The 24,002-nt window shown below is 49.9% G+C and overlaps 1 protein-coding gene across 12 annotated transcripts in view; it reads left to right on the forward strand.

Annotated features, from left to right (window-relative positions):
• Window positions 1-24,002, forward strand: part of SOX5 (SRY-box transcription factor 5) — a 496,029-nt gene that overhangs the window by 373,651 nt on the left and 98,376 nt on the right. For 9 of the 12 annotated variants that reach the window (XM_063929373.1, XM_063929372.1, XM_063929371.1 and 6 more), the window contains one exon: window positions 14,084-14,128. The exons of the other annotated variants lie outside the window; for them this stretch is intronic. In XM_063929373.1, coding sequence (XP_063785443.1) covers window positions 14,084-14,128 — 45 coding nt within the window. The remainder of the gene's footprint in view (window positions 1-14,083; window positions 14,129-24,002) is intronic. 12 annotated transcript variants of the gene reach the window in all.

The raw sequence follows: 24,002 nt of genomic DNA on the forward strand, positions 1-24,002 counted from the left end.
TACCTCATTCCTGGATATACACCGCCCTGTACCTCATTCCTGGTTATACACCGCCCTGTACCTCATTCCTGGATATACACCGCCCTGTACCCCATTCCTGGTTATATACCGGCCTGTACCCTAATCCTGGTTATACACCGCCCTGTACCCCATTCCTGGTTATATACCGGCCTGTACCCTAATCCTGGTTATACACCGCCCTGTACCCCATTCTTGGTTATACACCGGCCTGTACCCCGCTCTTGGTTATACACCACCCTGTACCCCGCTCTTGGTTATACACCGCCCTGTACCCCACTCTTGGTTATACACCGCCCTGTACCCCGCTCTTGGTTATACACCACCCTGTACCCCGCTCTTGGTTATACACCACCCTGTACCCCGCTCTTGGTTATACACCGCCCTGTACCCCGCTCTTGGTTATACACCACCCTGTACCCCGCTCTTGGTTATACACCGCCCTGTACCCCGCTCTTGGTTATACACTGCCCTGTACCCCGTTCTTGGTTATACACCGCCCTGTACCCCATTCTTGGTTATACACCGCCCTGTACCCCACTCTTGGTTATACACCGCCCTGTACCCCGCTCTTGGTTATACACCACCCTGTACCCCGCTCTTGGTTATACACTACCCTGTACCCCGCTCTTGGTTATACACTGCCCTGTACCCCGCTCTTGGTTATACACCACCCTGTACCCCGCTCTTGGTTATACACTGCCCTGTACCCCGCTCTTGGTTATACACCACCCTGTACCCCGCTCTTGGTTATACACCACCCTGTACCCCGCTCTTGGTTATACACCACCCTGTACCCCGCTCTTGGTTATACACCACCCTGTACCCCGCTCTTGGTTATACACCGCCCTGTACCCCGCTCTTGGTTATACACCACCCTGTACCCCGCTCTTGGTTATACACTACCCTGTACCCCGCTCTTGGTTATACACCACCCTGTACCCCGCTCTTGGTTATACACCACCCTGTACCCCGCTCTTGGTTATACACTGCCCTGTACCCCGCTCTTGGTTATACACCACCCTGTACCCCGCTCTTGGTTATACACCGCCCTGTACCCCGCTCTTGGTTATACACTGCCCTGTACCCCGCTCTTGGTTATACACCACCCTGTACCCCGCTCTTGGTTATACACTGCCCTGTACCCCGTGATTGGTCAGTGGTCACACTCTGATTGGCTGTCAGCGTAAAGTCCATTTATTTGGTAACATTTCCCCCTGCTTAGTTGCATTGGGCCACTTTGTGTCCTCAGTCCATACACGGGAGCTGTGCGATAGGCCGTCGCTGCGCCTGGCATGTGAATGTCCAGCTGTTCTTAGAGGGATTACAGGAGTTTAATGCAGAGCACAGATGGGCCCAATAGCATTGTCCTCAGTATTCTAGGGCAGAGGCTAAATTGGGATGGCTGATCGGGAATAAGGCTGATTTAAAAGAGAAGAATGAGAGAAAATCCCCTTGTTCTGTTCTGCAGCAGTGTGTGTGTGGGGGGGGGTGGATTCTGGGTAGCGCTGGGAAGGCGCAGGTCACGTGACATGTGCAGCTGTTAAGAGCTTCTCACTGAAGTGCCCTTTGCTCCGGCGCAGCGTGGCGGTCGCTGGATTGGCGCTGCCATGTTGGTAGAACCTCCTGTGCACTGTGTGTCTGTGCGGATGTGGACAGTGACCATGAGCTGTGCATAGAACATGGGACATCCTCAAATGTTCATCTTAGTAATCAGGCACCGGACACACAGGACTGACATACTGCACCGTACCTCACCTTACTGCACCGCCCTGCACCATACCTCACCTTACTGCACCGCCCTGCACCATACCTCACCTTACTGCACCGCCCTGCACCATACTGCACCGCCCTGCACCGTACTGCACTGCCCTGCATCGCACTGCACCGTACCTCACCTTACTGCACCGCCCTGCACCATACTGCACCGCCCTGCACCGTACCTCACCTTACTGCACCGCCCTGCACCATACTGCACCGCCCTGCACCGTACTGCACTGCCCTGCATCGTACTGCACCGCCCTGCACCGTACCTCACCTTACTGCACCGCCCTGCACCATACTGCACCGCCCTGCACCGTACCTCACCTTACTGCACTGCCCTGCACCACACTGCACCATACTGCACTGCCCTGCACTGTACTGCACCGCCCTGAACCGTACTGCACTGCCCTGCACCGTACCTCACCTTACTGCACTGCACTGCACCTTACTGCACCGTACCTCACCTTACTGCACCGCCCTGAACCGTACTGCACTGCCCTGCACCGTACCTCACCTTACTGCACTGCACTGCACCTTACTGCACCGTACCTCACCTTACTGCACCGCCCTGAACCGTACTGCACTGCCCTGCACCGTACCTCACCTTACTGCACCTTACTGCACTGCCCTGCATCGCACTGCACCGCTCTGGGCAGCTTCATAGGAGGAAGAAGACAATCAGAGAGACTCTGTATGATGGAGACATCCCCCCCCCCCGCACACACATCTACTGTCGTTATAAATCAGTTATATACATTATCTGGTGGAAACGTGTCACAGCAGCCGTGTGAATGGATTTTAATACACATGTGCACCTACGTGGCACAGCTGAAACCCATATTTACATTAGCAGCAACACTTTTGTCTCTACAGAATGTAACAGCTGGATTCCGCCCTCTGACACAACAAGAAAATAAAAAGCTTTCTCCTATTATGTGTTTAAAATAACAGGTTTTTTTTTGTTTTGTGTTTTTATTTTTGCACACAATCTTTTTATGTTTTACATATTTGCTTCCAGCCGGTTTAACACTAATCACATCCTAATCTGCCCCTGCGTCCGAATCCCCCACCCCCCCTGTACGCCGGGCACTGCCCATACCACTGCGCTCATTAAGCCGTGCTTTCTTATTCATCTCATTGCTGCAAATACAGCTTACAATACTAGTACAGGGTCGGTGGTCAAACAGTGCAACATATAAATATGTGTATATACTGTATATGTGTTTATATATATATATATATATATATATATATCAATTTAACTTGTCCAGTATAATGTCAGGAAGATAGGTGCTAGTTTCAGTATTTGCTTCATATCTATATTTCGCAGTGCTCTATAGGGATTGCACTCATTGGCTGTATAATTTGCCAGCAACCAATCAGATGTTGGCTTTCATTATCTTACCTGCAGCAGACAAATAAAAGCTGACTGCTGATTGCGTGCGGTGTTCTCGTGCATTTTCCTAGCGATTCCTAGTTGGTGGCTATAGGCAGAGCATATTCCATGCATTACAGATCATTTCCATAGTAAAGACCGCGACCTCTAGAACATGTACTAGATCTCCATAGCGTTACACACGTACTGACTTCACACCACAATATGATTAGAAATGATAAAAGCACCAGTAATGTCTCCTCCGGGAACTGGGACGGACATTTGCAGGGACTGGAATACAGGCGTCGCCCGGCTATGTAAAGGTTAATGCGGAAAGGCGCACATACACCGACCATACGTTGCCAGAGAGTTTATTACTGCTGCTCTGCGAGCGGGTTATACAGCTTATAGACTGCACTGCGGGACCCGTTCCGTCTACTTTTATGTGCGACCAATTCAGTGGACGTTAAGTCTGTTTCATTCAGTTGGGCCGCACATCAATGCTTATTGTACCACATGCTACTGTGGAGCTTCCAAAGACGCACAATCCTGGTGCTTAACCCTTTCCTCCCTTGGGCCAGATCTGACACACGTTACTCTCCGAGTCCGTGCTCTGCCTCCTCCCTATGCTACTTTAATATCTTAATTGTCATCCGACTGCAGCGTTCAGAGCAAAGTGCGCCCTGCGTCAGCTCGGTGTTGCGCCATTCTGCCTGCGCTTGGCCATATATGCTGACACAAACACAGGGATTTCTCTCCTCCGCATGAGCTGTCTCTTGATCATTTAAAGCCAAGCACAAATTCATTTCTGTCTCGTTAGCACGCCGACGTATAATTAAAACTGCCCCACTGATATAGATAAAGTAGTCAATAAAAGCTCTTGTAATTAATTTAGTCTTTATTAGGCTGGAGGAATGTAGCGCATCGCAGTAACGTTACCTGGTGGCGGCTTCTGTGTGAGGCAATACACCCTGCGCACGTACATGTAACGCCGCGTCCCCAGGCAGCGTGATTCTCTGGTTAACCAAAATTGTTGGGTAATTGTTCTGTGGTTGGGAACAGAATGCTGAATTAAACTGTTCCCAGCACAATAATTGTGTGATTACTGCATTTATGTTTCTGGCCAAGGCAACAGTCATCAGGTCTGGAACAGAGAACAAAACCACAAAGACAGGGAAAAAACAAAGGGAAGCAAAAGTTCTCATTTCAATTGTCTCTATAATGAGAACAGTGGTTGGAAATGGAATTAAACGGAAGTGCATAGTACTACCGAGCGGCCTGGCAGCCAGATCTGCCTGTTATACACGGTGCTACCGAGCGGCCTGGCAGCCAGATCTGCCTGTTATACACGGTACTACCGAGCGGCCTGGCAGCCAGATCTGCCTGTTATACACGGTACTACCGAGCGGCCTGGCAGCCAGATCTGCCTGTTATACACGGTACTACCGAGCGGCCTGGCAGCCAGATCTGCCTGTTATTATACACGGTACTACCGAGCGGCCTGGCAGCCAGATCTGCCTGTTATACACGGTACTACCGAGCGGCCTGGCAGCCAGATCTGCCTGTTATACACGGTACTACCGAGCGGCCTGGCAGCCAGATCTGCCTGTTATACACGGTACTACCGAGCGGCCTGGCAGCCAGATCTGCCTGTTATACACGGTACTACCGAGCGGCCTGGCAGCCAGATCTGCCTGTTATACACGGTACTACCGAGCGGCCTGGCAGCCAGATCTGCCTGTTATACACGGTACTACCGAGCGGCCTGGCAGCCAGATCTGCCTGTTATACACGGTACTACCGAGCGGCCTGGCAGCCAGATCTGCCTGTTATACACGGTACTACCGAGCAGCCTGGCAGCCAGATCTGCCTGTTAAACACGGTACTACCGAGCGGCCTGGCAGCCAGATCTGCCTGTTATACACTGTACTACCGAGCGGCCTGGCAGCCAGATCTGCCTGTTATTATACACGGTGCTACCGAGCGGCCTGGCAGCCAGATCTGCCTGTTATACACGGTACTACCGAGCGGCCTGGCAGCCAGATCTGCCTGTTATACACGGTGCTACCGAGCGGCCTGGCAGCCAGATCTGCCTGTTATACACGGTACTACCGAGCGGCCTGGCAGCCACATCTGCCTGTTATACACGGTACTACCGAGCGGCCTGGCAGCCAGATCTGCCTGTTATTATACACGGTACTACCGAGCGGCCTGGCAGCCAGATCTGCCTGTTATACACGGTACTACCGAGCGGCCTGGCAGCCAGATCTGCCTGTTATACACGGTACTACCGAGCGGCCTGGCAGCCAGATCTGCCTGTTATTATACACGGTACTACCGAGCGGCCTGGCAGCCAGATCTGCCTGTTATTATACACGGTACTACCGAGCGGCCTGGCAGCCAGATCTGCCTGTTATTATACACGGTACTACCGAGCGGCCTGGCAGCCAGATCTGCCTGTTATACACGGTACTACCGAGCGGCCTGGCAGCCAGATCTGCCTGTTATACACGGTACTACCGAGCGGCCTGGCAGCCAGATCTGCCTGTTATACACGGTACTACCGAGCGGCCTGGCAGCCAGATCTGCCTGTTATACACGGTACTACCGAGCGGCCTGGCAGCCAGATCTGCCTGTTATACACGGTACTACCGAGCGGCCTGGCAGCCAGATCTGCCTGTTATACACGGTACTACCGAGCGGCCTGGCAGCCAGATCTGCCTGTTATACACGGTACTACCGAGCGGCCTGGCAGCCAGATCTGCCTGTTATACACGGTACTACCGAGCGGCCTGGCAGCCAGATCTGCCTGTTATACACGGTACTACCGAGCGGCCTGGCAGCCAGATCTGCCTGTTATACACGGTACTACCGAGCGGCCTGGCAGCCAGATCTGCCTGTTATACACGGTACTACCGAGCAGCCTGGCAGCCAGATCTGCCTGTTAAACACGGTACTACCGAGCGGCCTGGCAGCCAGATCTGCCTGTTATACACTGTACTACCGAGCGGCCTGGCAGCCAGATCTGCCTGTTATTATACACGGTGCTACCGAGCGGCCTGGCAGCCAGATCTGCCTGTTATACACGGTGCTACCGAGCGGCCTGGCAGCCAGATCTGCCTGTTATACACGGTACTACCGAGCGGCCTGGCAGCCAGATCTGCCTGTTAAACACGGTACTACCGAGCGGCCTGGCAGCCAGATCTGCCTGTTATACACGGTACTACCGAGCGGCCTGGCAGCCAGATCTGCCTGTTATACACGGTACTACCGAGCGGCCTGGCAGCCAGATCTGCCTGTTATACACGGTACTACCGAGCGGCCTGGCAGCCAGATCTGCCTGTTATTATACACGGTGCTACCGAGCGGCCTGGCAGCCAGATCTGCCTGTTATACACGGTGCTACCGAGCGGCCTGGCAGCCAGATCTGCCTGTTATTATACACGGTACTACCGAGCGGCCTGGCAGCCAGATCTGCCTGTTATTATACACGGTACTACCGAGCGGCCTGGCAGCCAGATCTGCCTGTTATACACGGTACTACCGAGCGGCCTGGCAGCCAGATCTGCCTGTTATACACGGTACTACCGAGCGGCCTGGCAGCCAGATCTGCCTGTTATACACGGTACTACCGAGCGGCCTGGCAGCCAGATCTGCCTGTTATACACGGTACTACCGAGCGGCCTGGCAGCCAGATCTGCCTGTTATACACGGTACTACCGAGCGGCCTGGCAGCCAGATCTGCCTGTTATACACGGTACTACCGAGCGGCCTGGCAGCCAGATCTGCCTGTTATACACGGTACTACCGAGCGGCCTGGCAGCCAGATCTGCCTGTTATACACGGTACTACCGAGCGGCCTGGCAGCCAGATCTGCCTGTTATACACGGTACTACCGAGCGGCCTGGCAGCCAGATCTGCCTGTTATACACGGTACTACCGAGCGGCCTGGCAGCCAGATCTGCCTGTTATACACGGTACTACCGAGCGGCCTGGCAGCCAGATCTGCCTGTTATACACGGTACTACCGAGCAGCCTGGCAGCCAGATCTGCCTGTTATACACGGTACTACCGAGCGGCCTGGCAGCCAGATCTGCCTGTTATTATACACGGTGCTACCGAGCGGCCTGGCAGCCAGATCTGCCTGTTATACACGGTGCTACCGAGCGGCCTGGCAGCCAGATCTGCCTGTTATACACGGTACTACCGAGCGGCCTGGCAGCCAGATCTGCCTGTTAAACACGGTACTACCGAGCGGCCTGGCAGCCAGATCTGCCTGTTATACACGGTACTACCGAGCGGCCTGGCAGCCAGATCTGCCTGTTATACACGGTACTACCGAGCGGCCTGGCAGCCAGATCTGCCTGTTATTATACACGGTGCTACCGAGCGGCCTGGCAGCCAGATCTGCCTGTTATTATACACGGTGCTACCGAGCGGCCTGGCAGCCAGATCTGCCTGTTATACACGGTGCTACCGAGCGGCCTGGCAGCCAGATCTGCCTGTTATTATACACGGTACTACCGAGCGGCCTGGCAGCCAGATCTGCCTGTTATTATACACGGTACTACCGAGCGGCCTGGCAGCCAGATCTGCCTGTTATACACGGTACTACCGAGCGGCCTGGCAGCCAGATCTGCCTGTTATACACGGTACTACCGAGCGGCCTGGCAGCCAGATCTGCCTGTTATACACGGTACTACCGAGCGGCCTGGCAGCCAGATCTGCCTGTTATACACGGTACTACCGAGCGGCCTGGCAGCCAGATCTGCCTGTTATACACGGTACTACCGAGCGGCCTGGCAGCCAGATCTGCCTGTTATACACGGTACTACCGAGCGGCCTGGCAGCCAGATCTGCCTGTTATACACGGTACTACCGAGCGGCCTGGCAGCCAGATCTGCCTGTTATACACGGTACTACCGAGCGGCCTGGCAGCCAGATCTGCCTGTTATACACGGTACTACCGAGCGGCCTGGCAGCCAGATCTGCCTGTTATACACGGTACTACCGAGCGGCCTGGCAGCCAGATCTGCCTGTTATACACGGTACTACCGAGCGGCCTGGCAGCCAGATCTGCCTGTTATACACGGTACTACCGAGCAGCCTGGCAGCCAGATCTGCCTGTTATACACGGTACTACCGAGCGGCCTGGCAGCCAGATCTGCCTGTTATTATACACGGTGCTACCGAGCGGCCTGGCAGCCAGATCTGCCTGTTATACACGGTGCTACCGAGCGGCCTGGCAGCCAGATCTGCCTGTTATACACGGTACTACCGAGCGGCCTGGCAGCCAGATCTGCCTGTTAAACACGGTACTACCGAGCGGCCTGGCAGCCAGATCTGCCTGTTATTATACACGGTACTACCGAGCGGCCTGGCAGCCAGATCTGCCTGTTATACACGGTACTACCGAGCGGCCTGGCAGCCAGATCTGCCTGTTATACACGGTACTACCGTGCGGCCTGGCAGCCAGATCTGCCTGTTATTATACACGGTGCTACCGAGCGGCCTGGCAGCCAGATCTGCCTGTTATACACGGTGCTACCGAGCGGCCTGGCAGCCAGATCTGCCTGTTATACACGGTACTACCGAGCGGCCTGGCAGCCAGATCTGCCTGTTAAACACGGTACTACCGAGCGGCCTGGCAGCCAGATCTGCCTGTTATACACGGTGCTACCGAGCGGCCTGGCAGCCAGATCTGCCTGTTATACACGGTACTACCGAGCGGCCGGGCAGCCAGATCTGCCTGTTATACACGGTACTACCGAGCGGCCTGGCAGCCAGATCTGCCTGTTATACACGGTGCTACCGAGCGGCCTGGCAGCCAGATCTGCCTGTTATACACGGTACTACCGAGCGGCCTGGCAGCCAGATCTGCCTGTTATACACGGTACTACCGAGCGGCCTGGCAGCCAGATCTGCCTGTGATACACGGTGCTACCGAGCGGCCTGGCAGCGAGATCTGCCTGTTATACACGGTACTACCGAGCGGCCTGGCAGCAAGATCTGCCTGTTATACACGGTACTACCGAGCGGCCTGGCAGCCAGATCTGCCTGTTATACACGGTACTACCGAGCGGCCTGGCAGCCAGATCTGCCTGTTATACACGGTACTACCGAGCGGCCTGGCAGCCAGATCTGCCTGTTATACACGGTGCTACCGAGCGGCCTGGCAGCCAGATCTGCCTGTTATACACGGTACTACCGAGCGGCCTGGCAGCCAGATCTGCCTGTTATACACGGTACTACCGAGCGGCCTGGCAGCGAGATCTGCCTGTTATACACGGTACTACCGAGCGGCCTGGCAGCCAGATCTGCCTGTTATACACGGTACTACCGAGCGGCCTGGCAGCCAGATCTGCCTGTTATTATACACGGTACTACCAAGCGGCCTGGCAGCCAGATCTGCCTGTTATACACGGTGCTACCGAGCGGCCTGGCAGCCACATCTGCCTGTTATACACGGTGCTACCGAGCGGCCTGGCAGCCACATCTGCCTGTTATACACGGTACTATTGAGCGGCCTGGCAGCCACATCTGCCTGTTATACACGGTACTACCGAGCGGCCTGGCAGCCAGATCTGCCTGTTATACACGGTACTACCGAGCGGCCTGGCAGCCAGATCTGCCTGTTATACACGGTACTACCGAGCAGCCTGGCAGCCAGATCTGCCTGTTATACACGGTACTACCGAGCGGCCTGGCAGCCAGATCTGCCTGTTATACACGGTACTACCGAGCGGCCTGGTAGCCAGATCTGCCTGTTATACACGGTGCTACCGAGCGGCCTGGCAGCCAGATCTGCCTGTTATACACGGTACTACCGAGCGGCCTGACAGCCAGATCTGCCTGTTATACACGGTACTACCGAGCGGCCTGGCAGCCAGATCTGCCTGTTATACACGGTGCTACCGAGCGGCCTGGCAGCCAGATCTGCCTGTTATACACGGTACTACCGAGCGGCCTGGCAGCCAGATCTGCCTGTTATACACGGTACTACCGAGCGGCCTGGCAGCCAGATCTGCCTGTTATACACGGTGCTACCGAGCGGCCTGGCAGCCAGATCTGCCTGTTATTATACACGGTACTACCGACCGGCCTGGCAGCCAGATCTGCCTGTTATTATACACGGTACTACCGAGCGGCCTGGCAGCCAGATCTGCCTGTTATACACGGTACTACCGAGCGGCCTGGCAGCCAGATCTGCCTGTTATACACGGTGCTACCGAGCGGCCTGGCAGCCAGATCTGCCTGTTATACACGGTGCTACCGAGCGGCCTGGCAGCCAGATCTGCCTGTTATACACGGTACTATTGAGCGGCCTGGCAGCCACATCTGCCTGTTATACACGGTACTACCGAGCGGCCTGGCAGCCAGATCTGCCTGTTATACACGGTACTACCGAGCGGCCTGGCAGCCAGATCTGCCTGTTATACACGGTACTACCGAGCAGCCTGGCAGCCAGATCTGCCTGTTATACACGGTACTACCGAGCGGCCTGGCAGCCAGATCTGCCTGTTATACACGGTACTACCGAGCGGCCTGGCAGCCAGATCTGCCTGTTATACACGGTACTACCGAGCGGCCTGGCAGCCAGATCTGCCTGTTATTATACACGGTACTACCGAGCGGCCTGGCAGCCAGATCTGCCTGTTATACACGGTACTACCGAGCGGCCTGGCAGCCAGATCTGCCTGTTAAACACGGTACTACCGAGCAGCCTGGCAGCCAGATCTGCCTGTTATACACGGTACTACCGAGCGGCCTGGCAGCCAGATCTGCCTGTTATACACGGTACTACCGAGCGGCCTGGCTGCCAGATCTGCCTGTTATACACGGTACTACCGAGCGGCCTGGCAGCCAGATCTGCCTGTTATACACGGTACTACCGAGCGGCCTGGCAGCCAGATCTGCCTGTTATACACGGTACTACCGAGCGGCCTGGCAGCCAGATCTGCCTGTTATTATACACGGTACTACCGAGCGGCCTGGCAGCCAGATCTGCCTGTTATACACGGTACTACCGAGCGGCCTGGCAGCCAGATCTGCCTGTTATACACGGTGCTACCGAGCGGCCTGGCAGCCAGATCTGCCTGTTATACACGGTGCTACCGAGCGGCCTGGCAGCCAGATCTGCCTGTTATACACGGTACTACCGAGCGGCCTGGCAGCCACATCTGCCTGTTATACACGGTACTACCGAGCGGCCTGGCAGCCAGATCTGCCTGTTATTATACACGGTACTACCGAGCGGCCTGGCAGCCAGATCTGCCTGTTATACACGGTACTACCGAGCGGCCTGGCAGCCAGATCTGCCTGTTAAACACGGTACTACCGAGCGGCCTGGCAGCCAGATCTGCCTGTTATACACGGTACTACCGAGCGGCCTGGCAGCCAGATCTGCCTGTTATACACGGTACTACCGAGCGGCCTGGCAGCCAGATCTGCCTGTTATACACGGTACTACCGAGCGGCCTGGCAGCCAGATCTGCCTGTTATACACGGTACTACCGAGCGGCCTGGCAGCCAGATCTGCCTGTTATTATACACGGTACTACCGAGCGGCCTGGCAGCCAGATCTGCCTGTTATACACGGTACTACCGAGCAGCCTGGCAGCCAGATCTGCCTGTTATACACGGTACTACCGAGCGGCCTGGCTGCCAGATCTGCCTGTTATACACGGTACTACCGAGCGGCCTGGCAGCCAGATCTGCCTGTTATACACGGTACTACCGAGCGGCCTGGCAGCCAGATCTGCCTGTTATACACGGTACTACCGAGCGGCCTGGCAGCCAGATCTGCCTGTTAAACACGGTACTACCGAGCGGCCTGGCAGCCAGATCTGCCTGTTATACACGGTACTACCGAGCGGCCTGGCAGCCAGATCTGCCTGTTATACACGGTACTACCGAGCGGCCTGGCAGCCAGATCTGCCTGTTATTATACACGGTACTACCGAGCGGCCTGGCGGCCTGGCAGCCAGATCTGCCTGTTATACACGGTACTACCGAGCGGCCAGATCTGCCTGTTAAATTTGTGTGTGTATAATATATTATATATATATATATATATATATGCACACAGGGGGTAATTCAGACCTGATCGCTAGGCTGCGTTTTCATATAGCGGCGATCAGGTCTAAACTGCGCATGCGAATGCACAGGCGCGTCGCACGTGTACAAAGTGGATTGTCGCTCAGCGATGGGTTTGTGCGAAGGATTCGTTCGCACCGGCGATCGTAAGGAGATTGACAGGTAGAAGGCGTTTGTGGGTGGCAACTGACCGTTTTCTTGGAGTGTCTGGAAGAGCGCAGGCGTGTCCAAGCGTTTGCAGGGAGAGTTCCTGTCGTCAATTCTGGTCCCGGACAGGCTGATGTGATCGCAGCGGCTGAGTAAGTCCTGGGCTGCGCAGAGACTGCACAAGATCTGTTTGTACCGCTCTGCTACACTTGCACAGCTAAAATACACTACCCTGTAGGCGGCGACTATCTGTTCGCAGCAGTGCAAAAATCACCTGCTAGCAATCAGGTCTGAATTAGGCCTACAGTATATATTGAGACCCACACCAGTTAGTAGCTTTTACAGCTATTTGGACTGTGCTGTTTAAACCCTGGTCTCTCCGTTACTGATTGTGAGCTGTTTGGCAAACATCCCAATCCCTCAATGTCTGCTCTGCTGCCACCTATCCTCCGTAATATGCTATAGCCACAGGATATAGCTTGGTTCTTAGGTGTCAGTTTATTATTTATTACTACCAGTTATTTATATAACGCTCACATATTCCGCAGCGCTGTACAGAGAATATTTTCCCATTCACATCAGTCCCTGCCCCAGTGGAGCTTACACTCTATATTCCCTATCACATGTACACACAAGGGTTAATTTTGTTGGGTACCAATTAATCTACCAGTATATTTTTGGATTGTGAGAGGAAACTGGAGGAGAACATACAAACTCCACACAGTTAGGGCCATTGTGGAAATCGAATCCATGACCTCGGTGCTGTGAGGCAGTAATGCTAACCACAACACGATCTGTGCTGCCCAGTTTTCTGTTTATATATATATATATATATGCACACACACACACACACACACACACACACACACACGTGTATGCACACGCATGTATGTATATATATATATATGCACACGCCTACTCTGATTCTGTATGTAAGTAGTTATAGCATTGCTTATCACCTATATATTTTCTTACAGTAAGTTGAAGTTAAACACTTTCTTATCTTCAGTTTGTACACGGAAAGCTTATCAGAGATCACATATGGGAAATGTTATTATAATTGTTCTGTATATGTATGTACGGCGCTGCGAAACACTTGTGGCACTTTATAAATAAATGATGATAATAATAATATATTAGGGAAACTCTCCTAATAACCACTGAAAGAACAAGTATTGATCACAGAGTTGAGTAATATACAGTATGTGTGAAGTAACCTGAGTATAAATATGTGTTCCATGTTTTCTCACTCTTTTGTAGCATGATAGGAGGGAGGAGCTTCTCTATCGGAGCAGACACAGAGGGACTGACAGCTTTGTAGACTTGCTTTGTAGAGAGGCTCTGTGTGGATTGGTTGACTCATAGATAAGGGGCGGAGCTTACAGGGTGACAGTAATTTAAAGCGTTTTGACTTTTTGGAGAACCCATCAGGACATAATAATGTGGGAGGAGCTTCAGCTGTCGGTGAAGGAGTGTGGGGAAGTAATACCTCAGTAGAACACAGCTGCAGGGTTACACTGAACAGTGAATTATACTTTCAGGGTTCATATCTGATCACTTTAATTCTTGGGTCACCTTTTTGATTTTGTCTCACCTCTGTTTTTTTTGCACAAAGCTGATTTTTCCGGTGTCAACAAGATTCATAATTCTAAACGTATCTTATGTTTTCCCAATGTCAATCAGGTGCAGTCTCCAAAATATGGTGTGGAAAGTTATCTCCTAGACTTGGTAAGCGTTCGGCTCATTGCAGTCCGGCAATATTTCCCATTTTGTTGTACATTGACACAAGCAGTGGATCCCACAAGACATTACTGCTGTCTGTGTTATCAAATACCCCAGTGAGATCACTGCACATAAAACTGGGTCTCCCCGAAAGAGGGAGCAAGGAGGTGGGTTCTCCACGCGGCCAGGAGAGGAGCTAGTCAGGTCCGTAGCATAATGCGCACTGCAACCAGATATTTACTATGACATGTAACCGCTACAGCACCAAACTAAAACGTATGTCCTTTTGCTGTTGTAGAACTACAAATGCCAGTATGCCCTGCTAGCCAGACATAACCTCAGCTGGCTGAGAGGGCATGCTGAGTCTAGTAGTTATACAACAGGTTGCCGGGCCCCGAATACTGCATAGTGCGGTTATACCGGGGGCTTGCGTCCCGGCACTGGGAGCATAAGATTGTCAGTTCTGGGGCCCGGGTCACCAGGGTCGGCTCCTTCTTCCCGTCTCAGTCCATGGCATGAGCATCTGAGCATCACATCCACATTGGCAGCAATTAAAGGACTTTACAATCAGCTTCAATAACATTTTATTTTTATTTATTTATTTTCCCCCCATTTTTTGGCAGCGAGCATCTTAGTAGAACCATCTGTCTTTCTATTAGTGTTTTTTGAGGCCTGTTTTGGAGCCTCTTCGCTTGGCAAAGTCACTTTTATCCTTGGAAACCATTTAAAAAAAGTTTCATGGCTCTTTGCCGGAGAGAACGATGCAAAAAATTGCTCACAGCTGTTCACTTGCGTCCTATATAATGTATTGATCCTATATAATGTGTATATACTATATATACTGTGTGTGCTATATAGATATCTATTTACAGACATACATAATATATATTTATATATATATATATATATATATATACAAGAAAAAAAGGCATTTGTTTCCCCCGGCACCCTGAATGATAACCGTAACCAGATATAAATTCCACATAATAATAGAATTCAGAGATCTTCGTTACACATATTTGCGCAAATGTGTGAATAAGCCCCAAAGCCGCATCAAGGCGTCTTTGTATATTTGGGGTCCCTAGCGCTATATCTAGGTGGAGGGTGTGGCACCCCAAAACACCAGCATAAGCCAGAAAGCCCAGCGTAGCATACCAGTGAAAAAACTATAGTGTTAATAAATTAGTATTAAGGAAGCCGAAGCTATAGAGAAAGTGATACAAAAATGAAATGCAATTAAAATAGAGAAATAGTGTAAAAAAATTAATAAGTGAAAAGTGTTAGTAGAATGTAAAGGTATGCCACACTAAGGCCATCCAGCTCAGCCAGTCCAGAGGCACCACACCTCACACCTCCATTACCCCAATCTGGGTCTAAGATTAACCAGCAAGGAGCCACATGATAATGGCTCCTTACTACAATATGTCTAAGCTAAGAGCTACCTACCTTGGAGCAACCCCATAATGCTCCATGTGGCATGTCAGGGCCTGCACCTCCTCCTAATGCAGGAACCTCTCTGCCTCTCACAACAAACATATATATTGGTAGATGCTCAATTAGCTTAGTGATATCATTCAGGTGCTCGAAAGGGAGGGGTATTTCTAAGCAAGAAAAAAAGGCATTTGTTTCCCCCAGCACCCTGAATGATAACCGTAACCCGTACCTCCCAACATGCCCCTCTCCAGGAAGGACACAATGCTCTACTCCTGGACTTCACTCCTAATTTATGATTGCCATCACCTGTGCTGAAACACCTTTCTTACCCATTAACCTGTTCAACACAGGTGTAGACAATAATAAATTAAGAAAAAAGTCCAGAAGCAAAGCATTCTGTCCCTCCTGGAGAGGGACATGTTGGGAGGTATGCCGTAACCAGATATAAATTCCACATAATAATAGAATTCAGAGATCTTCGTTACACATTTTTTTTCTTGCTTAGAAATACCGCTCCCTTTCAAGCACCTGAATGATATCACTAAGCTAATTGAGCATCTACCAATATATATGTTTGTTATATATATATATATATATATATATATATATATATATATGCACATACCCACCCACTGCATCCTCAATGTATTGAGCCTATACAATGTTTATATGCTTTATTTACCGTGCGTTCTGTAGGACTATATACATACTGCATGCTCAATATATAGGTCCTATATAATGTGTATATATCATATATACTGTGTGTACTGAATGACTTAGGGCCTAATCCAGAACTGATCGCAGCAGCAAATTTGTTAGCAGTTGGGCAAAACCATGTGCAGTGCAGGTGGGGCAGATGTAACATATGCAGAGAGAGTTAGATTTGGGTGGGGTGTGTTTAAACTGAAATCCAAATTGCAGTGTAAAATAAAGCAGCCAGTGTTTACCTGGCACAGAAACAATGTAACCCACCCAAATCTAACTCTCTCTCTGCACATGTTACATCTGCCTCCCCTGCAGTGCACATGGGCCCTCATTCCGAGTTGTTCGCTCGCTAGCTGCTTTTAGCAACATTGCAAACGCTAGGCCACCGCCCTCTGGGAGTGTATCTTAGCTTAGTAGAATAGCGAACGAAAGATTAGCTGAACTGCTACTAATTAATTCCCTGCAGTTTCTGAGTAGCTCCAGACCTACTCCTAGATTGCGATCAGCTCAGTCCGTTTAGTTCCTGGTTTGACGTCACAAACACGCCCTGCGTTCATTCGGCCAGCCACTCCCCCGTTTCTCCAGCCACTCCTGCGTTTTTTTATGGCACGCCTGCGTTTTTTAGCACACTCCCTGAAAACGCTCAGTTTCCACCCACTTCCTGTCAATCACACTACGATCACGATTCCGAGTTGATTGCTTGCTGCCGATTTTCGCAGTGCAGCGATCAATTGAAAAAAAAACTGCAAAAATACGCATGGTGCGCAGCGCGCATGCGCTAAGTACTTTCACACAAAACTTTGTAGATTTACACAAGCTCAAGCGACGTTTTTTCATCGCTCGAGCTTGTGTAAATCTACAAAGTTTTGTGTGAAAGTACTTAGCGCATGAGTGCTGCGTACCATGCGCATGCGCATTTTTGCAGTTTTTTTCACTTGATCGCTGCACTGCAAAAATCGTCAGTGAGCGATCAACTCGGAATGACCATCATGGTTTTGCCCAACTGCTAACAAATTTGCTGCTGCGATCAGGTCTGAATTAGGCCCTATATACTTTAATGTACAGCACATCCTCAAAGTGTAGATCTTATATAATGTATATACTATGCCAATATATTTATTACTGTGGACTAATTTTTGATTTACATCTCACATGATCCACGTGGCGTCATGTATGGAGATTTCTGCATGTGCTGCGGTTACTGCCCCTGTTAGTAATAGTAATATTATGTGTGCTATAGGGATATATACATACAGTGTGCTATAGGGATATATACATACCGTGTGCTATAGGGATATATACATACCGTGTGCTATAGGGATATATTCATACAGTGTGCTATAGGGATATATACATACAGTTTGCTATAGGGATATATACATGGCGTGTGCTATAGGGATATATACATACAGTGTGCTATAGGGATATATACATACAGTGTGCTATAGGGATATATACATACCATGGGTTCTATAGGGATATATGCATACAGTGTGCTATAGGGATATATACATACAGTGTGCTATAGGGATATATACATACCATGTGTGCTATAGGGATATAAACATACTGTGTGCTATAGGGATATATACATACCATGGGTTCTATAGGGATATATGCATACAGTGTGCTATAGGGATATATACATACCATGTGTTCTATAGGGATATATACATACTATGTGTGCTATAGGGATAGATATATATATATATATATATATATATATATACATACATACAGTGTGCTATAGGGATATATACATGGTGTGTGCTATAGGGAAATATACATGGTAAGTGTTATAGGGATATATACATACAGTGTGCTATAGGGGTTTATACATACTGTGTGTGCTTTAGGGATATATTCATACATTGTGTGCTATAGGGATATATACATACTGTGTGCTATAGGGATATATACATGGTGTGCGCTATAGGGATATATACATACAGTATGTGTTACAGGGATATATACATACAGTATGTGCTATAGGGATATATTCATACAGTGTGCTATAGGGATATATTCATACAGTGTGCTACAGGGATATATACATACTGTGTGTGCTATATGGATATATGCATACCATGTGTGCTATAGGTATATATACATACTGTGTGATATAGGGATATATACATACTACATACTGTGTGTGCTATAGGGATATATACATACAGTGTGCTATAGGGATAGATAGATAGATAGATAGATAGATAGATAGATAGATAGATAGATAGATATATGCTGTGTGCTATAGGGATCTATACATGGTGTGTGCTATAGGGATATATACATACAGTGTGCTATAGGGATATATACATGGTGTGTGCTATAGGGATATATGCATACCATGTGTGCTATAGGGATATATACATACCGTGTGTGCTATAATAATATATACATGGTGTGTGCAGTAGTGATATATACGTGGTGTGTGCTATAGGGATATATACATGGTGTGTGCTATAGGGATATATACATAATGTGTGTTATAGGGATATATACATACAGTGTGAATAGGGATATATACATACAGTGTGCTATAGGGATATATACATACTGTGTGCTATAGGGATATATACATACTGTGTGCTATAGGGATATATACATACCGTGTGTGCTATAATGATATATACGTGGTGTGTGCTATAGGGATATATACATTCTTTGTGTGCTGTATGGATATATACATAACGTGTGTGCTATAATGATATATACATGGTGTGTGCTATAATGACATATATGCATGGTGTGTGCTATAGGGATATATACATACTGTGTGTGTTATAGGGATATATACATATTTGTGTTCTATAGGGCTATGTACATACAGTGTGCTTTAGGGATATATACATACTGTGTGCTTTAGGGGTATATACATACTGTGTGTGTGCTATAGGGATATATACATACTGTGTGTGCTTTAGGGATATATACATACTGTGTGTGCTATAGGGATATATACATACTGTGTGTGCTATAGGGATATATACATACTGTGTGTGTTATAGGGATATATACATACTGTGTGTGCTATAGGGATATATACATACTGTGTGTGTTATGGGGATATATACATACTGTGTGTGCTATAGGGATATACATATACTGTGTGTGTTATAGGGATATATACATACGGTGTATGCTATAGGGATATTTCTCTATCGTCCTAGTGGATGCTGGGGTTCCTGAAAGGACCATGGGGAATAGCGGCTCCGCAGGAGACAGGGCACAAAAAGTAAAGCTTTTTCCGATCAGGTGGTGTGCACTGGCTCCTCCCCCTATGACCCTCCTCCAGACTCCAGTTAGATTTTTGTGCCCGGCCGAGAAGGGTGCAATCTAGGTGGCTCTCCTAAAGAGCTGCTTAGAAAAAGTTTAGCTAGGTTTTTTATTTTACAGTGATTCCTGCTGGCAACAGGATCACTGCAGCGAGGGACTGAGGGGAGAAGGAGTCAACTCACCTGCGTGCAGGATGGATTGGCTTCTTGGCTACTGGACATCAAGCTCCAGAGGGACGATCACGGGTACAGCCTGGATGGTCACCGGAGCCACGCCGCCGGCCCCCTTGCAGATGCTGAAGACAGAAGAGGTCCAGAATCGGCGGCTGAAGACTCCTGCAGTCTTCAAAAGGTAGCGCACAGCACTGCAGCTGTGCGCCATTTTCCTCTCAGCACACTTCACACGGCAGTCACTGAGGGTGCAGGGCGCTGGGAGGGGGGCGCCCTGGGAGGCAAAATGATTACCTATAAAGGCTAAAAATACCTCACATATAGCCCTAGAGGCTATATGGAGATATTTAACCCCTGCCTAATTTTTCTAGATAGCGGGAGACGAGCCCGCCAGAAAAGGGGCGGGGCCTATCTCCTCAGCACACGGCGCCATTTCCTCTCACAGCTCCGCTGGTCAGGACGGCTCCCAAGTCTCTCCCCTGCACTGCACTACAGAAACAGGGTAAAACAGAGAGGGGGGGGCACATTTATGGCGAAAATTTGATATAACAAAGCAGCTATAAGGGAGCACTTATTATAAGGCTATCCCTGATATATATATAGCGCTTTTGGTGTGTGCTGGCAAACTCTCCCTCTGTCTCCCCAAAGGGCTAGTGGGTCCTGTCTTCGTTAGGAGCATTCCCTGTGTGTCTGCTGTGTGTCGGTACGTGTGTGTCGACATGTATGAGGACGATATTGGTGTGGAGGCGGAGCAATTGCCAAATATGAGGATGTCACCCCCTAGGGAGTCGACACCGGAATGGATGCCTTTATTTATGGAACTACGGGATAGTGTCAACACGCTAAAGCAGTCGTTTGACGACATGAGGCGGCCGGACAATCAATTAGTGCCTGTCCAGGCGACTCAAACACCGTCAGGGGCTGTGAAACGCCCTTTGCCTCAGTCGGTCGACACAGACCCAGACACAGGCGATGACTCCAGTGGTGACGGTGACGAATCAACCGTATTTTCCAGTAGGGCCACACGTTATATGATTTTGGCAATGAAGGAGGCGTTACATTTAGCTGATACTACAGGTACCACTAAACAGGGTATTATGTGGGGTATGAAAAAACTACCTATAGTTTTTCCTGAATCAGAAGAATTAAATGACGTGTGTAATGAAGCGTGGGTTGCCCCTGATAAAAAGCTGATAATTTCAAAGAAATTATTGGCATTATACCCTTTCCCACCAGAGGTTAGGGAGCGCTGGGAAACACCTCCTAGGGTGGACAAGGCGCTAACACGCTTATCTAAACAAGTGGCGTTACCCTCTCCTGAGACGGCCGCACTTAAAGATCCATCAGATAGGAGGATGGAAAATATCCAAAAAAGTATATACACACATGCAGGTGTTATACTACGACCAGCTGTAGCGACTGCCTGGATGGGCAGTGCTGGGGTAGTTTGGTCAGAGTCCCTGATTGAAAATATTGATACCCTGGACAGGGACAATATTTTACTGTCGTTAGAACAAATAAAGGATGCATTTCTTTATATGCGTGATGCACAGAGGGATGTCTGCACACTGGCATCACGGGTAAGTGCTATGTCCATTTCGGCCAGAAGAGCTTTATGGACGCGACAGTGGACAGGCGATGCGGATTCAAAACGGCATATGGAAGTTTTGCCGTATAAAGGGGAGGAGTTATTTGGAGTCGGTCTATCAGATTTGGTGGCCACGGCTACAGCCGGGAAATCCACCTTTCTACCTCAAGTCACTCCCCCACAGAAAAAGGCACCGACTTTTCAACCGCAGCCCTTTCGTTCCTTTAAAAATAAGAGAGCAAAGGGCTATTCATATCTGCCACGAGGCAAAGGTCGAGGGAAGAGACAGCAACACGCAACTCCTTCCCAGGAACAGAAGCCCTCCCCGGCTTCTACAAAAGCCTCAGCATGATGCTGGGGCTTCTCAAGCGGACTCGGGGAAGGTGGGCGGTCGTCTCAAAAATTACAGCGCGCAGTGGGCTCACTCGCAGGTAGATCCCTGGATCCTGCAGATAATATCTCAAGGGTACAGGTTGGAATTAGAGACGGATCCACCTCGCCGTTTCCTGAAGTCTGCTTTACCAACGTCCCCCTCCGAAAGGGAGACGGTTTTGGAAGCCATTCACAAGCTGTACTCTCAGCAGGTGATAGTCAAGGTACCTCTTCTACAACAAGGGAAGGGGTATTATTCCACTCTTTTTGTGGTACCGAAGCCGGATGGCTCGGTAAGGCCTATTCTAAATCTGAAGTCCTTGAACCTGTACATAAAGAAGTTCAAGTTCAAAATGGAGTCACTCAGAGCAGTGATAGCGAACCTGGAAGAGGGGGACTTTATGGTATCCTTGGACATCAAGGATGCGTATCTCCACGTTCCAATTTACCCCTCACACCAGGGGTACCTCAGGTTCGTTGTACAAAACTGTCACTATCAGTTTCAGACGCTGCCGTTCGGATTGTCCACGGCACCTCGGATCTTTACAAAGGTAATGGCCGAGATGATGATTCTTCTTCGAAGAAAAGGCGTATTAATTATCCCATACTTGGACGATCTCCTAATAAGGGCGAGGTCCAGAGAACAGCTAGAGATGGGATTAGCACTGTCTCAAGAAGTGCTAAAACAGCACGGGTGGATTCTGAATATTCCAAAATCCCAGTTAATGCCGACAACTCGTCTGCTGTTCCTAGGGATGATTCTGGACACGGTTCAGAAAAAGGTTTTTCTCCCGGAGGAAAAAGCCAAGGAGTTATCCGAGCTTGTCAGGAACCTCCTAAAACCAGGAAAAGTGTCTGTACATCAATGCACAAGAGTCCTGGGAAAAATGGTGGCTTCTTACGAAGCAATTCCATTCGGCAGATTCCACGCAAGAATTTTCCAAAGGGATCTGTTGGACAAATGGTCAGGGTCGCATCTTCAGATGCACCTACGGATAACCCTGTCTCCAAGGACAAGGGTGTCTCTTCTGTGGTGGTTGCAGAGTCCTCATCTATTGGAGGGCCGCAGATTCGGCATACAGGATTGGATCCTGGTGACCACGGACGCCAGCCTGAGAGGCTGGGGAGCAGTCACACAAGGAAGAAACTTCCAGGGAGTATGGACGAGCCTGGAAACGTCTCTTCACATAAACATTCTGGAACTAAGAGCAATATACAATGCTCTAAGCCAGGCAGAACCTCTGCTTCAGGGAAAACCGGTGTTGATCCAGTCGGACAACATCACGGCAGTCGCCCATGTGAACAGACAGGGCGGCACAAGAAGCAGGAGTGCAATGGCAGAAGCTGCAAGGATTCTTCGCTGGGCAGAGAATCATGTGATAGCGCTGTCAGCAGTGTTCATCCCGGGAGTGGACAACTGGGAAGCAGACTTCCTCAGCAGACACGATCTTCACCCGGGAGAGTGGGGACTTCATCCAGAAGTCTTCCACATGCTGGTAACCCGTTGGGAAAGACCAATGGTGGACATGATGGCGTCTCGCCTCAACAAAAAACTGGACAGGTATTGCGCCAGGTCAAGAGATCCGCAGGCAATAGCTGTGGACGCGCTGGTAACGCCTTGAGTGTACCAGTCGGTGTATGTGTTTCCTCCTCTGCCTCTCATACCAAAAGTATTGAGAATTATACGGCAAAGAGGCGTAAGAACGATACTAGTGGTTCCGGATTGGCCAAGAAGGACTTGGTACCCGGAACTTCAAGAGATGATCACGGAAGATCCGTGGCCTCTACCTCTAAGGAGGGACTTGCTTCAGCAGGGTCCCTGTCTGTTTCAAGACTTACCGCGGCTGCGTTTGACGGCATGGCGGTTGAACGCCGGATCCTAATGGAAAAAGGCATGCCGGAAGAAGTCATTCCTACTTTGATTAAAGCAAGGAAAGAAGTAACCGTGCAACATTATCACCGAATTTGGCGAAAATATGTTGCGTGGTGCGAAGATCGGAGTGCTCCGACGGAGGAATTTCAACTGGGTCGATTCCTACATTTCCTGCAATCAGGATTGTCTATGGGTCTCAAATTGGGATCTATTAAGGTTCAAATTTCGGCCCTGTCGATTTTCTTCCAAAAAGAATTGGCTTCAGTCCCTGAAGTCCAGACCTTTGTTAAGGGAGTGCTGCATATACAGCCTCCTGTGGTGCCTCCAGTGGCACCGTGGGATCTCAATGTAGTTTTGGATTTTCTAAAATCTCATTGGTTTGAACCACTAAATAAGGTGGATTTGAAATATCTCACTTGGAAAGTGACCATGCTTCTAGCCCTGGCTTCTGCCAGGAGA

This window comes from Pseudophryne corroboree, chromosome 6, assembly GCF_028390025.1.
Source record: "Pseudophryne corroboree isolate aPseCor3 chromosome 6, aPseCor3.hap2, whole genome shotgun sequence".
In the NCBI taxonomy this organism is placed as follows: domain Eukaryota; kingdom Metazoa; phylum Chordata; class Amphibia; order Anura; family Myobatrachidae; genus Pseudophryne; species Pseudophryne corroboree.